We start from the raw sequence: 16,783 nt of genomic DNA on the forward strand, positions 1-16,783 counted from the left end.
GGGCAGCTGATACTGCTTGGGAGCTGGAGATACCCCTGTCAGAATTCAGGATATTAACAAACAAGGCCTGGGAGACTGAGGTGTATTGATTGTGCTCATTCCTCTGGCACCTTTTCTACAATTGCCTTCATTCACTACTGTGGACATTTAAGCTCTTGTGCCCAGACCTTAGATCAAGAACAAGGCCGGCACTATGAGGCAAAATGCCCTGTGTTCCATCTGCTCTGGCTGGGATCCCTGCTCTGCTCCATGTGTTGGAACTGAAGAGACCACAGCCCACAGACATAGAATGGTAGCCATCTTGCCAGTATTGATGTCAGCCTATCCTGGGATACTTTTATACGTTTATACCTGGCATTAATAAAAGGGAAGTTGAACCAGCTTCAGTCTATTGGGCCACGGTAGACATTAGGCTCACAAGGCATGTGAAGCAATTCTAGTGCATATCGTGCTAAGCTTAGCTGGGGAAAAAAAAAGAAGCATTTTACAAGTTATTTTGGACTTTCTCCCTGCTCTCCTCCCTGAATTGATCTAACACCTACTGTATACTCTTGCTGTAATGCTTATCACCTGCCAACCAGTGTTGCAGCTTTAGAGTTTTATCCTGCACCATGGATCAATGATTCAAATTGTGTGGTGGTGGTGGGGTGTTCTGCTAGTTTCTAAGCATTTACTGTGTTCTAATTTTTTTAAATTTTTGCCATGCCATTCTTTCTAACTTGAGAAGTCGAAATGTATTATGTGTATCCAATTCAATGATAGATATATGTGCTGCAGAATTATAATGCATTATTGTATTGGATTGTTTTTAATTATTGCAGTTTAATTAAAAAATACTTAATTGGGTAACCTCGTGTTTTGAAAGTCACAAACAAATGGTAAATGTATCTACAGAAAATATTATAAATGAACTCTAAGCCCAGTATTTTTTAATGAGTCCTTGGATGGGTTATTTGCAGAGAAGAGGGGAAAGTGAATGTCAAGAAGCTTGCTGATGCCTGAAAGGTTCTCCTTTGACCTTTAAGACTTATTTTTATAAGGAAAATATGAATGCTGTCCCCTGAACATTCTCTGTAGTTGTTTTCTTCCACCATCTCAATTAGCAGCTCCGTGTTGAGGCTCATATGTGAAACTGTGCACTTGTGGGCATCAAATGCTAATTGCATTCTGACTTTTCTTTTTTCTCCCTGTGCAATTATTTCATATTTTGTCGTGGATATGTGTTGGTTAGAAACATTTTTCCTTGCTCTTTGAACTAATCAATCTGGTTTTTTTTCTTCTTTCTTTTTTTCCTTACAGGTGACTCCTCTCAAGTCGGTGAGTCAAATGTTTTTCTATACTTTTGTACCTTTTGATGTATATTCACACGTACTTACCCAGCTGCCACGGTGCCTGAATTGTTACAGACACTTTTATTATACTTTGCACTTAGGTATGTGTGAACGCTTACATGTGCATACCCACACTACCAATTATGCTGCCCGGAAACTGCATTCAGCTGGTGTCCAATAGATGAGGAAAAGTTGCTTTTAAAAACTGCCGAAACTGCTGCCGACCTTTTCTACCTCTTTTACTTTCATTTGCGATGCACAGCAGCTAATTGATTTTGCATACTACTTTACCTTCCACCTCGAAAGAGAATTTCCACCAGTTTGCTGTGGCAAAAATCCCCCCCCCCCCAAAAAAAAAAAAGCCTTACCATAATAATTATACTTTGTGGCTCTCATAAACAGCAGTGCTAGATAAAGTACATGCAAGTTCTAAAGGTTTTTATTGAGTCAGCCAGTTTGGAAATGTTTTCTGCTTGAAAAACATACTTTGTGTCGCATATGTTGCCTGAAACGATCTATTTAAAGTTCATGAAGTATTGAGTGATTTATAAAGTTCAGATGCTGATGTAAGGATTCCAAGGAAATAGTTATGGTGTTACTATTATTATACAGCATTTTGTATTCTAGCACATTGTGTTCGTTTCCATTTTCTGCCTCATGTAGTTGAATGCTTGTGTTTTTCTAATTCTAGTGCCTGGTTGAATTCTGAGGTAGTGCCATTGTGGGAGTTTTAGACAAATTGTGTTCATTAAATTGTTGTGAATTGGGCCAAATAGGCTATCGACTATTAAGGAATTTATTAAAAACACAGACAGTGGCTTTATCAGTAAATGTGCTGACATGTCACAGTACACTAACTTTCTATCAACACATCGTTTGGTATTAGTGGGAATGAAGGACATGGAATTGGGATGGCAGATGAGAGTGAAGATGGACAGACTAATGGGATGTATCAACACCTCACTCAACAGTAAGAAAATGAGTTTAAAAGTCTAGCCCACAGCACTTTGTAGTGCCAAACTATTGCTTTAGTGATGTGTCAGTGTTATCACTCGCCTCCTAATAATTAGCTTTGTCTCGGTGCTGTACCCACTATGTATTATGAACGTGCAAAAGTCATCTGCAGCACAGCAGAACATAATGAGAAAACATGCAGTTGTGCTCACATAGTGACGAAAAAAATCTTTTTATCCAATCCTATGCCGTATAGTTCACCCCTTGTGAGCTCTGCACTGTGGTAACACAAGCCTGTCTCTTGATTATTATATATCATATATATATTTAATTATGTATTATATATATAATTAGTTATTCATGCATTTGTTGCTTGTCAAGATTTGTCCAGCAAGTATTTTACCCGGGAATTTGATTGTGTCTGAATATTAACACAGCATTTTGTCTGACTGCAGCAGCTTGGAGACTAGATGGGGACCAGAGGTTTTCTAAGGGACTTGTTCAACCCAGGGGTGTGGAGGAGATAGGAACAAACTCAGTAATACCATATCCACTTCCTACAACGCTATAAGAATCAAGATCCAGAGAGAGAAGGAATACAAACTAATTACAATTTGATCTGGGAGGCCAGGGTAAAATACATTTCATCATTCATTTAAACCACTGGGCAGAGAAGGGGGAGATAACCCACTTTTGGGTTTGAGAAACAAGCTGTCTGCAAAATTAACATGGCTTTGGGTCTGTAGACCTTTGAGGTAGCACCTTGAGTAAGCTGGTGATCACCTAGTTTCTGAGTAGTACATGTTTTTACTTTATTAGACTTTTTTATAGACTTTGTCTTTTGTATTATAATAGCTGATTTTTTAAATCTCTGCTGTTGAACGAAAAGCACTCAGTAACATCTTGTGAATACAGTGCTGTCAATTTCTATCAGGCACTGTTTTGTATTAGGGTTTAAAAAAGAAATGGATAAGCTGCACAGAATGCTGGCTTGAGATTTAGTCAAAATCCAATAAGTGTTTTTAACCCACATGGGAACAAATGCCATGTCAATCTCCACAGCAGTCAAATTCTTTGACATTTTGTGTTGCGAAATGCACTGATATTACTGATTTTTTATTAGTGTTTTTTTTTTCTTCTGGCAGGTAGTGGTAGAAATAATTGTCTCCCCTTAAAGCAGGCAGACTACAACGAGAGATACTCATCCTATTGCTGAATTTATTCAGACTCCAAAAAAATGGCATTGGCAGAGGCAGAGACATCTCTCTGTGTACATTTCTCTGTCTGCCTCTGTCTCTCTCTCAAGCCTTGTTCTTCACAGATCAGATGATTAGCATCTCTCTCTTTTTTTTCTCCTTCCTTTCCTTTAATGCCAACCCTAGGCTGGGAAGAGCCAGCAGAAACCTCTTTATGCTAATGCTGCAGTGGGATTGGCCTGTTCAGCACACATGGTATCAAGAATGCTCAGTAAACTACCCATCTACAACTGGAAAGAGAAAATGAAGGATTACATCTTTCTGTGTTGAAAGTCGGTTCTTAGTAGAACATACTGTACTTCATAGGCCCCGTAATTACAATGTGAAAGGAGCACCTTGAGTGTAAGCAATTTCCCCCTGGAATTAATAAAGTATTTCTGATTCTGACATAGATATGGGCAGGCTTACAATATAGTTCTTTGGCAGCTTAAGATTTGCAATATTTCCATTGTCACAACAATAATGTTGATGAACTTGTTGTAGTTGCTTTGTATTGTTTTTTTTTAAAGCCTAATTAGGTGTTTTTATTATATCATATCTATCCACCATCTAGCCGATGTTCCTAATAATCCTTTCCTAACCTTAATCATTAAGATGTTGCCCACTGAGGCACTGTTCAGTTTGATTGCAGTGACCTGGCAACTTAAGTGAACAAGTCCTATATATGAGGCACTGACATGGAAGCCAAGACAATAAAAACACTATTATCTCTGGAAATGCAACCAGTAATTAAGATATTTCCCAGGCCTGCAGATAAACAGCGGACCCTCAGAAAAGCCACAAGAAAGTGGGCAATCCACAATATAAAACCCAAGCCTGTGGCCACATTTACATACAAGAGAAGGATGGTAATGAGATAGCTACCTGAGATAATTACTACTTAAGGCATCCAGCTCTCATCCCCTACCACAGGGAACCAGTTTAACTCACTACAATTAAATGGCCACTCATTTGCTCCATCTGAGGCACCATTTATGCCATTTTATGCTCCACTGTGTTTTAACACAGTGTTGGCTTAAAAAGCAGAAACTTGGACAATCAAATGTGGGAATATAGATTTGTAGATTGGAAAATTTGATAGATGTGGAGAATAAGATGTGGTTTCAAATTATCGGCACACACTGTGCAACATGTGTGTGGCCACTAATTGATTTAAATAGGCTCATTTTCCACTAGCATTGATATGCATCTCACAGCTAAACTAGATCCTTATCTGATTTAGCACATTTAACTTTCACAACTGATTGTAAAAGGCCTCCTTCCCTTTATCAAAATGTTCCTTGTGGAGTACAGTATGTACCTTTTTATTATTGTCACTATGTATGGCTTATTCCAGGCTGTTTTTGACAAGGAGGTAATAATTTATTCCAACCTGCTCCTTTAATATTATTTCGTGTGGTCTTATTGTATGCATGATGTGAAGAGAGAACACAGTATATAAATGGATATACCTAGGTGGGTAAAATAAGATCATGTTCTTTGATTGTCCATGTGTCTGCAAATCCATACCTTTCTTGAGAATGCAATGTCAGTGTCACACATTCACTTGGATATAGGAAATAACTGATTCACAACCAAAAGATACTGTGACCTTGAAAGCTTTTGAGATTGCTAAAAAACAACAACAAAAAAGTAACACAGACTCAACTTAATACAATAATGCTGCTTCTTTATTCTTGCAAAGTGTTCATTGTAAATCACACGAGTCTGGATAGCTATGACTGTGAACTGCAACTTAACTGCTTGGCACAGGTGTACTTATCTGCAGGGCTGTAATTCTAGTTGTTAGCTCTTCCTCCTGGCAGGGGTTGGCTTACAGGTCTGCAGTCATTAACATTAAGCCTTAATCATTTAGGAATGAGGAAAGATGTTAATGTGATGTGGGAAAAGCAAGACATGTTTGACCCTTACTCATCATATATAAATCCATCAGTCTGATTGTATATTCAGCTTGACAGTAGCATGTCATATAAATGCCCTTATTAACACTAATGACAATAAATCTTTTCATGTAAAATGTTTATGTTGCTGATGGTGAGTCTGTAACTGCTCTACTGACATTCTGCCTTTTTTTTTGGAGGCTGGATAAATCTCTGACATGGCCATCAATCACACCTACTGCCATTATATTTCATCCTTGTCCTGTCTCCAACGAATAAATTAAACTGTAATATCTAGACTTCTGAGAAATTGCCTTGGATTGTTATAAATGATGGTGAGTTGATAGTGTGTGATAGTTGAGCTTAGTGTATTCAGCTGAGCAGTGTGTGAAACTACATGCTAGGAATAAGAGATGGAGAGCGCTGCTAGATGTACATTGGTGCCAGCATGTGAAGATTAACAGCATCTGCTTCCATTAGTTTCAGAGTAATTGTTAAGACAGCGATGAGCAGTCTATAGCTCTAATCCTCAAATCAAAGAGAAGTTGCAAAGACCACCAACATTCAAGTTTGATTTCCTTCTCTCAAATGTGACTTAATCTTTCCATCTTGTTCAGAGATCACAGCACACAGCCAACCCATTTCCTGTATTTTCTAATTAGCTAGAATCTGATCAAAGTTCTTAAAGAAGTTTTTAAATTAATGCAAGCATTGGAAGTAAAGATACCAAATTCATGACAGTGATGATTTTTATATGAGTCTAGAGATTTGTTAACTTGCAGTGGGGCTTGACATACGGCAACATTTCTCCTGGGAAAATAAGAGTTCAGGGGCATGCATACAAAAACAGACAGGGGAAAACTAGTATCAGAGAGTAAAGGTAAACTTGGTGTGTAAAGCACATCTATGTTTAGCATATACTGTCGATGACCTAACTTGCAGCGTCCTTTGTTTTAAACTGCCCAAAAGCCTAATGTCTCTTATTATATTTCCTCCTTAGCAACAATTCACATGAAGCCTTTTGCCATTTGTGTTGTGCCCAAGGCTGTAGTTCATTACAGTGCTCTGTGGGTTCATTGCAGATCTATTAACTTGATTTAACTCCTTGATTGGGTTAAGACAGAGCTAGCATGTAAGAAGAAAGGACAGAGTAATGTGGTTATATTATGGAAGCAGCAGGGGTGTTTGCTAAGTACAGGACCAGGCCATTTCTGTAGATGGGCCCTGGTGCCCTGTAGTTCCACGACTTAGAGGCTGCAATCATTAACAGCTACAGCTTATTACTAACAGCTGGTGTTGGCTACTGCCCAGGGCTGATGCATGCATTATTATACAATTTCACACCTACACACATGTATTTTAACTCTTATGACTTTAATTTGTTCATCATCATTGCCTTCTCTTGTTTGAGTTATTTTTTATGTATCTTGTACTAAAAGGAATCTACTGTTGATCTCTGTAGTGTCACTTTTGGATAATGTGAGATTATTGTAGGGACATCACTCAGAGTACCGTCTGTTTAAAGTGTGCCACATCTGGACTCTTATTCTTCTCTGGTAAAATGAAAAAGTTTTAGAGAAGAACTACATGTTTCTTTTTCTCCTTGGACAAAAAAGCAGAATTGTAAAGTGCTTCTGTGCAGACAAGGGAATCATTACTCTCAGCATGCATTTCTTACTCTCTGATTCTAAACTTAGTCTTGTTATATTATGCATGCAGACATGCACACATATGCCTGTGTTGCATCAGGGTCGCGACAGTGTGACTGTGGGTCTGAGGAGGTGATGACAGACAGTCAGCAACAAACTGTCCGCTCATGCAGACTTTAATTGACTGTGTGCACGCACCTCTGAACTCCACAGAGCAACACTGACATAAGTGTTTGTCTGAGACAGGTGGTGATCATGTTCAGTTACTGTTCAGCTTTCTATAAATCTGGTTTAATTGAGTCCAGTGGTACTATTGATGAGTGAAATGAAGAGAAAAGTGACTCAAATTAAACTGTGACAGGAGAGGCACAGAGTTCTGACAGTCAGCTTTTAGGCAAGGTTATTTATGAAGCGCTGCGCTGACAGCCAAAGCTTGTTTACGCACCCCACCTTATACATGAATGTATCAAAAATAATTTGGGTTGTTGATAGGTCATGGTCGCATCCAAATGTGAAGCTGCAGATGCTCCACATCCTGGATAATCATTAATAATAAATTGCTGCTGTGAGATGTACAACACACACACACTAGCATTGTGGTGTTTTTATACTACAAGTAGGCTACATCTGGCCACCTCTCACTAGGGCTGTCACTTTTTTAAAAAATCACATTCGTACGAATCTGAAAAAACGCCATTGTTCGAATATATTCATATACCCATATATATGCTACATCAATACACCACAACACAGTAATTGCACACACAATCAACACAATCTCCTTTTATGAACGTATTGCCTTAATGCCTGTCGCTGTAAGTGTCAAAGTGTCACCGAGGAAGAGCAGTTCCCTGAACCAAACATATCACAGATAACGGGAGGCACTTCGACAGCTTTGTAGGAAGTTTAAACAGAACAACAGTCAAACTTTACTAACCGAATCACTTTCTGATATTATTTGCAAGAAACACGAGTTTATCAACGTGATCAAGATCAAGTGAGGCTCTTTTTTTGTTGACAATATTGCCTGCCGACGAGAACACGCACTCTGAGCGCACAGATGTTCCTGGCGCGCACAGATATTTACGAGCCAGCTTGGAGAGTTTTGGATACCTGCTGCACCCTATGTTTCTCCACCAAAGCAGGGGGTTGCTGTCTATAGAAAGAGAAGTCTCCTTCATTGCATCTCCAAAAAGTCAATCTTGCTGCTAGAGTCATTCATTTTCTATAAGTCCCCAAACAAGTTCCCCATCGCACTCAGGGCAGGAACTGCCTTTTCTCTCCTTTGTCTGTCTCATTGTGCATCATTTCTCTTGATAAGCTGTCACTGATGAGGTTTGTCTGCTCAGATGAGAGGTGGACTAAGCGGGAAAACCGAGGGTCCAGAAAGGCCACTTTATTGAGAAGCATCCACTCGCCATCCTCTTTGCTGTAGCGCGTTTCCAGATTTCCAGAACTGCTATTACATTACATGACATCGCACGACAACTGTAGTGAAGTACACACCATGTATAGGCTATAAAGGGCATTAAGTTAATTAATGGACATAATATATAACAAAAATAAGTCATACCTCTCACTTCTTTGATGGCTGGTTTAAGTCAGCAGTGCTCAGCTGCGATATCATGAAGTGCTGCAGGGGCAGGACAGATGACGCTGTGGGGAAGGCATCGTTGGATAGGGCCTGAATTGCCTGAATTTGAACGGTTTCAGTGTGTCTTTTGGTTGCTCAATCATGGACCACTCAGAGGTGCTGAGCTCCAAATGAGACATCTTCTCAAAAATGACTGCTGCCACTGCTGCTTGTGGCTTGGATGCAAGGCATATCATGTCATAGGTGGTATTCCACCTGGTGACACAGTCATTAATCAGTCTCTCTTTTTTTAATCCGAGAAGCTCCTGCTTTTCCTCCAGTAGGCAAAAATCCCAAAATCGGGTGCAGTTAGCTTTAGTCTGGAAACGGCCATGTCAACAGCTTTCACATCAAGACCCTTTTGCACGGCCAGGTTCAGTGTGTGGGAAAAACAGGGTACATTAACAAGCCCCATATTGCGCACAGCGTTAACATAGTTCAGGGTGCTATCTGTGGTGACGGCTACAACCGCTTCACAGGAGATAATCATCCAGGGTGCTGCTGATGCTCTTAGCAACGTGAACGGCTGTGTGGCTTCCTCTCAGTTCTTTAGTGCACAAAACATAATTGTCAAGTTCCGATGACTCTGAAATGCAGTGAGCTGTGACTGTCACATAAGCATGTGTGACGATGTCCACCCGTCTGTTGTAAGAGCAAGTTGTTTGTCCTGTAATATAGTCTTTATATTTTCACGTGTGGTGTCGTAAAGCCGCACTATGTTTTCGTTAGATTGTGGTGCGGCTGGGGATTTTATATCGGGGCTCCAGTTCCATAATGAGATCCCAAAACCCCTCTCCTGCAAACAAACTTCGTTATCTTATCTGTGATGGCCTGTTTACAAGCCTCTGGCAATGGGCCTGTTGTAGTCAAAAGTGCAGAATAATATGTCGTCAATCGAGGTTGTACATTTGGTGCTGCTTTGCTTGTCTTTGGCGTGTCCACTGCTTCGGTAGGATGGTGAGCTAGCAGGTGAGCTTGTAGATTTGTTGTTGCTGAATGGTATGCTAGCTTCTTTTTGCACGGCTGACAAACAGCCGTGTTTTTGTAAGCGATTTTACCATCCAATGTGTAGAAACAAAAATACCTCCACACGCCACTTCTCATGTGTGTTGGCGTTGTGATTTACGGCTGAGAGGCTGCAGGTAAAGAGGGCCACTCTGAGAGGTCAATATGATAGTAGCGCCCTCTACTGGAATACAATGCACACTACTTCAAATGGTCTGACGTGCTTAAGGAGATTAAATCATGCATTCGAACGTGCAATTCCAGTTCGAATACGAACTTTTCACCCCTTGTTCGAACTCATGTTCGAATATCGAATAAAAATTGACAGCATTACCTCTCACCCACTGACAGTTGAAGCCTACCAAAGCAGTTAATAGATTAGAGGTGGAGTATACCCCACCCCACCCTGTAGTTGCCAGTTTATCACAGGGCTAATTATTTAATCAATCTTTATTTGCACTTGTTGTGCAAGTTACTACAATTCAATGTGATTCACAAATGCAATGTGTAAAAGAGACCCTAGAACCTGAGGTTGACCTAAGGCATAAAATACAGAAACAAAACCCAGTGTACATGTCTTGTCTTGTGTCAATTGATTTGCTTGTACAGGGTTGTGCTGTCAACAAAATGGCAACACAATTTGTAATCAGGCCTGAAAGAGCTGCTTTGTGTTGGTGGTTCATTAAGGCGCAAAATCCGAATAGTGGCTTTGTACATATCTCCGTGCATGATGACAAACTCATTATTAAAATAGCACCTGGATTCCTATATAGTTTAAACATTTCTGTGAGCAGGTGTCATTATACACAGTTAATGAATACACAGACTTGTTCTGAATGTTGTGTCAGTTCTTTATAGATATGTTTGTGTCTTTTTTGTGCAAAAAAAACAAACAAACAAACAAAAAAACTGTGTTGCAGATAGGTCATCCATCATTATGACAGACAGTGAGCCTCAGGCACATTCAGCTGCTTCAGAGACACACTCTTCCAGAGTCTCTGTCTTGCATAAGCTAAGCTATATGGCTGGTATCAGATTGCATATTGCCGCAGGAGAGATCTGATCTGACCTCTGCCAAATAAAAAATTAGATCAAATAAATAAAATAAAATAAATAAAAATTAGAGGCTGTCTTTTTGCTTTCTGTACATGCATACATTTAAATACTAATAGGCCTACTTAATACTATTACTTCTAAACTTTGAGAGTTCACTCCTACCCTTAATAGCTGGATCATTTCAGATTTTTTTTTGATTTCCACCTGCATTTAAATATACATCATCAGCATACCCTGTTCCCACCTACCTGCAATGTGTGGCTCCTCAAGATCACATGTTCCCCCAGCCACTGTGCATCTGCTGGGGATAACTACACTGTGGTTCACAGGCCAGTCATCAGCAGCCCACAACTAACCTGATCGATAGGAATAGGAGGGATGAGACCAATGAATCCATTTGTCAAGATATTAACCAAAACACATAATTGCACTGCGCTAAACCACTGCACACACCGTAGAGACAAAAGATCCACACATGCCTGACACCTGGACCCTATAAAGGCACATGCACAGATGTTTCTGTGTGTGTGTGAATATATCATTAGAGATCTCTACTATGTAGCTATGTATTAGCTATAAAAAAAACAAGAAAAAAAAACACACTTTTTATAACTAAGATAAGACTGACTGCTTTGCCTTTGATAGTTGACCCAACTTCTACTTTTCTTTCTTTGATGTTAGCAAGTTGTACTTTGTTCTTTTGGTTTCAAACTAACTTCTACTTTTTACACACCATGCAGCTCATCTCTATCACCTTGATTTGATAAAACACAGTAGGACTTTAAAAAGTCTGTGTTTCACCATCTCAGCTGCCAGGTTTATGTGGTATCCCAGCCCATAAACCAGCAGAAAAGAACTCCACAGCCACCAGTACAAGGGCCAGGAGCCTAGTTGGAACTGTGACTGAGGCTGCCGCTCTGCTGTTTTATGATGGACTATAGCTAGTGTTGATAGCACCCAGGTTATCCAGGCCTGTGGTCTCTCATAGATTTTGAATGTTTGCTGGATGGAAGTTTGAATGTTAATGGCTGGCAGAGGATTTCATTGCAGCCTTTTCCTTCTCTGTTTCTCAAAGGGTGGTCAACAGTCCACATGCTGTCCATTAAAAGTAGATATTGAGACCACAGTTTTACAGTGGGTGCTTTAAAGATGTGCAGTTATTTCTGTCCTTGGTCATACTTTCTGGTCAATTATTTGCACAACATACACCAATAATTGTACTGTACAGTGGGAACTCTGGGCATCTCTTCGCTGAGCAAAAAGATTTTTTTAAAAATAACTTTTTTGTTATTTTGTTCTTTTTTTATCAGCTATTTTATCAAGTATTTAAATCACATTTATTTAAATGAAATTACTGCCTAAAATTACTGACTTTCTTCTTGGTAGGCTGGTAGTTTTTTTGTGGAGGAAAGCATCCTGTGTGCTGGTACTAAGAGGTGATAAATGGAGGACTCAGTAGACCCAGAGTGTTATCAGTGCTATTAGGGCATCGGGACGTACACAGGTTTTGCTCTGGGGCCAGGACATACTATGGCTATGAGGCCAGGGTTGATCTATTGTACAACAGTCACAATAGGATTCATGTTGTAAGAGCCTCAGTGAACATTGTAAAAGCAAGAGGGTCAATGGCTGCAAGTGTGTCTGTTTATGGTGAGAGGGAGGGACTGTAATTTACGTCTGGGTATGTGTACACCATCTAAGTGTCCCAGTGCAGTTTGATATCAAACACACAAAATTTTGTGTACTTCATTGAGTGTAGTGCAAGTTGAGGTATATTCCTCTCTGCAGCAGAGATGATTGAGTTTTTACAGGAACGCTGTGAGGGTGTGTTTGATTGATAGTTGCGCTTGTTAAAAAAAAAAAGCCATGCGGCTGTGAAATGACCGACCAATTAAATCCAATCTGTTCCAGAGGGCAGATGACATCATAAAAGTGCGTCATTCTGGCAGTACATAGTACCCCCACACATTTATTCTCTCACATGCATCCGTATGCACCACTATGGCACAACAGTCTCTACTTATGACTTTTTATCACTATGCTAAAAATATTCACACTTACTTAGCTGCCTTCAACTCATCCCAGTGACCTCTGTGTGTTTGTCTGCCCATGTGTTTAGAATTGGAGAATATGTGAAGCAGAATTACAATGGAGAAAATAAATAAATGTGGTATGTTGTTTGAGCATTCGCGAATTTAGAAATGTTGAGCTGTCGATCCTGGCATACCTATCAGTGTGCTTCTTAATTTTAAACTTTGATGCATCTATAATGATTTATAGGCTAAGATAAATGGGAACACATTTAGAACACAAACATATCCTATCCTATATATATACACACACGTACACAGTGACAGCAATGCTCATCTCTCACATTTTCTCATCTCTGTAGTTGTCTTATTATTTCTCTTTTTTTTCTTTCAAATTTTTAATTAGCACAAGCTGCAGACAAATACAATGGAATTCAAACACCCAGTACATGTAGAAAGCTTTATTTACCTTTTGTCACATGGGAAAATGAACCATATGGAGGGCTGTCGATGCTATAAAACACCAGACATGTTAATTAAATTAAAATGTGTACGTGGTTAACAGCCTGCAGAACACCAGCAATAGCTTAAGACAGTGGCTGTGAGATTTTCTTCTTCTTCCTGTGTAAATCCTATGCAGTCTTTCACAGCTCAAGAAATAGGATGTCATCTTATTTTGGGTGTGAAGGATGAAGATCTGCTTATAAGACATAATCCATATTTTCAAGGAATTGCTGCAAAGACATCTTTATCAGAGACGTTGTATGCTAGGAATCCCAGCAGGGTGTGTGTATGTGTGCGCACGCGTGAGTGTTAGTCTTGGCCTTGAATACATATAACAACCCCCCTCTGAAACCCCCCGTGCAGCACTCAGGAGTATGAATTAAAGTGGATTTAAGGGAGGCGAGGCTTGGAGGAGAGTGAGGGTTTATAGCTCTGATTGCCATGCCCACTACTCATAATGAGACGCATTACAGAGCTGATGTTGTAAGATTAGGGTGACTTAAGAGACATGAGCAGCCTTACAGATCAAAAGCGAGTGAGTGAAAGTGGGAGAGCGGGGAAGAGAAAAGAATGAGGTGAAAATGAAAAAGAGGAAAGAAGGGAGACCAGAAGCTAGATTTTGTTTGGTAGAACAGGGAGAATGAGGGCAAGACAGAGGGGACAATAAAACAGGCTGAAGAGGGAAATATCTGCATTCCTGTCAGCATATGAAAACAGCAGAGAAGCTCTCGGTTATTAAAGCGCTGACAGCCTCTGACAGCGATATAGCTCCATTTTGCTCTTGCCCCATCATTGCCTTGACTGGAATTCAAAGCAGGCCGGGATGTCATGTAGAGCGCTGACAGGTGTCTGTGTCCCGTTACTGTTAGAATTGCCAGTAATGGAAAATAAAGCAGGAAAGAAAGGATCTTGTGTCCATTCCTAGCAGCCCACTTGTTTGATTTGACATTTCGAGTCATGTTGATGTGTTTGATATGCACTCAGATTCGCAAGGCTTCTGGACAAAATATAAAGTACAATATGAATCCTCACATCATTCACTGTGCTTTAAAGTTTATATCTAAACAATTGAAGAAGAACAATCAAACACTGCATCTTCAAATTTCATGTCAAAGTCATTCTTTTCTTCTGTTGTGGGCTTGTGCTTTAATTGTGATTAACGGTGCAGTATGGGCCTAGCAATATCCAAATTATGATGTAAATTTCACATTGTACAAGGTTTCACTGTACAGGGACACTATGCACTATATACTATAAACTGACAATGAAAAACAAATAAGTAAGCAAGCAAATAAACAAACAAATACATAAACTTATATAGGAATCTTTAAGCATATTTTTTTTTTTTTAAATATCTTATATTTTTCATCACCTTATCTTTCATTCGTAACATCAAAACACACCCGGGGTTAGACATGATGTACACTAACTGTAGTGTGTTTCTTCATTTCAAACTATACATTGCATAGTTGCAGTTGACCTCTACTGTACAATGTGGTCTAAAGAATGAATTTTCTTCCAAGGACACCAACGAGCCATCAACGAGCAAACTTTGATAAATGGATCGAGGCCTGCTCTGATTCACAGGGACCTCTGTGACAAACAGCCTTTACTCTGTAACATGGTTTAATAGGCATAACAGTGGACGACCTTCCATTCAACATACACATCTTCCTCACTGTATGGCTGGGTGAAGTCTGCACTGTGTGATTATGGATGCCAGTGCTGTTTGTGTGTAATTGTGTTTATGAAGAAGCTTCGCATCTGTGTAGATGATGTAGTGTGACAGTCACATTTGCACCTATATTGCCTAATTTTCAGTGTCTTTGCAGATGTGTAGTGAATGGCAGTAGACATATTTGTGGGATTTCATCCTGTGGAGACCAACATTGTTGTGCCCAATGCAATTTTATGTCTCCTGCTCTCTAGAATTTCAGCTTATTGTTGTGATATGTGATGGTAAAGCGAATGTATGAAACAAATGTCCACATGGCACAAAATGATATGCATTTCTGATATTTGGCAAATTTGATTGGTGAAAGTAAAATAACACATTTATTTACAGTTGTGCAGTAGTGTGTGTATGATATGTATGCAAGTAGTGCATGTGGATAAATAACACAATGCAGAGGGACCTTTTGTCCCTTAACAGTTCGGACTTTTTGCTCTGATAAGTTTGAATGTGACCTAATATTATGATTGGTACATTTATAGTACAGTGCAACCTAATTCTGTGGTGCAGTTGTATTTGTTGTGCTCACTATATGGCATGTGACAAAGCATAGGAAGTGAGAGGTTGAAACACATAACTGAAAATCGAAGATGAAATTACCTGTGCTGTTTCTACTTCTAAGTACAGAAAGTGTTAGGATTTAAAATTGTATATGATGCATGATCTCACTTGTTTTTTCAGCAAAATGCAGACGCACATTAGTGTCAGATAGAATCACTGCTGAAGCTAATCTGGATGCATCGAGCAAAAGTTGACAGTTGGCTGCTCCCCCATAGTGGAAAGCAGTACTTTCATTATTCACCAGGACAACATGCTCCTGTTGAGTGGGTGGATTTTTTTTTTTATTATTATAAATCCTGCGGCTGCTTGCTGTCTATCTTCCTTCTTGGCAGCACATTTATATTACAGTGCAAGTTACAGATAATAAACCCCTTCTAAAATGTTGCGTAAGCAAGCAATGCTGTGATGACAGAATTTGGAAATATTTTTCAAACACAATATTCCTGGATTGTTTGCTTTAGGACTCATAAGTCCAGCTCTCAATAATCTGTAGCATGGCATACAGCATTTGACTTAGCGTGCCATCATGCACACACCTTTCTTGCTCTAAACCATAATCTTACCACTCCTTTGAAGTGTATCTAGATACAGCTTGAAAAACGCTGTCATACTTTCATTTTATTTATTCAACAGACTGAAAGTATTTTCCTATTTTATTGTGCACAATTTTGAGAAAACACATTTTAAACATATTTATGATGAAAAAATATATTTTTTTTATGATGCTCAAAAAGGCATACCATTCTTTCTTCTAAGCACTCCCCTCCCTCTTTGTTTCTGTGTAATCACCATTCCAACCGGGCTGTAATCAGCTTGGCTGAGGAAAGGCTGAATATGAACCCTCTGCTCTGATTGGGAATAACAACATGACAGCCTCTCGGCTGATGGCAGGGGCACTTATAAATTCCTTTTTGTATTCCCTGAAACAGGGTGTATATTAATGAATGCAGGGCGGGGGGCTTTCCCTCATCCGAAATGTGGAATTATAGACACAAGATGCAGATTTGAGTTTTTTTCCCCTCAAAAATGTAAACATTGGACTTTAGAAAAAGCACAAAATAGAAATGAGTCCCACAGAATGATGTACTGTGCTGCTGGTCATGATCTGATTTATTCTCAGAGAAAATCCAACACCCTTAAATTATTAAATAAAAATACCATAAACTGTGGCCTTTAGTTTTATATTTTCCAG

The 16,783-nt window shown here is 39.4% G+C and overlaps 1 protein-coding gene across 1 annotated transcript in view; it reads left to right on the forward strand.

Moving 5' to 3' along the window:
- nrxn2b (neurexin 2b) overlaps positions 1 to 16,783 on the forward strand; it is a 437,176-nt gene that overhangs the window by 83,856 nt on the left and 336,537 nt on the right. The window contains exon 4 of the mRNA XM_028428850.1: positions 1,300 to 1,317. Coding sequence (XP_028284651.1) covers positions 1,300 to 1,317 — 18 coding nt within the window. The remainder of the gene's footprint in view (positions 1 to 1,299; positions 1,318 to 16,783) is intronic.

This window comes from Parambassis ranga, chromosome 18, assembly GCF_900634625.1.
Source record: "Parambassis ranga chromosome 18, fParRan2.1, whole genome shotgun sequence".
NCBI classification, from domain to species: domain Eukaryota; kingdom Metazoa; phylum Chordata; class Actinopteri; family Ambassidae; genus Parambassis; species Parambassis ranga.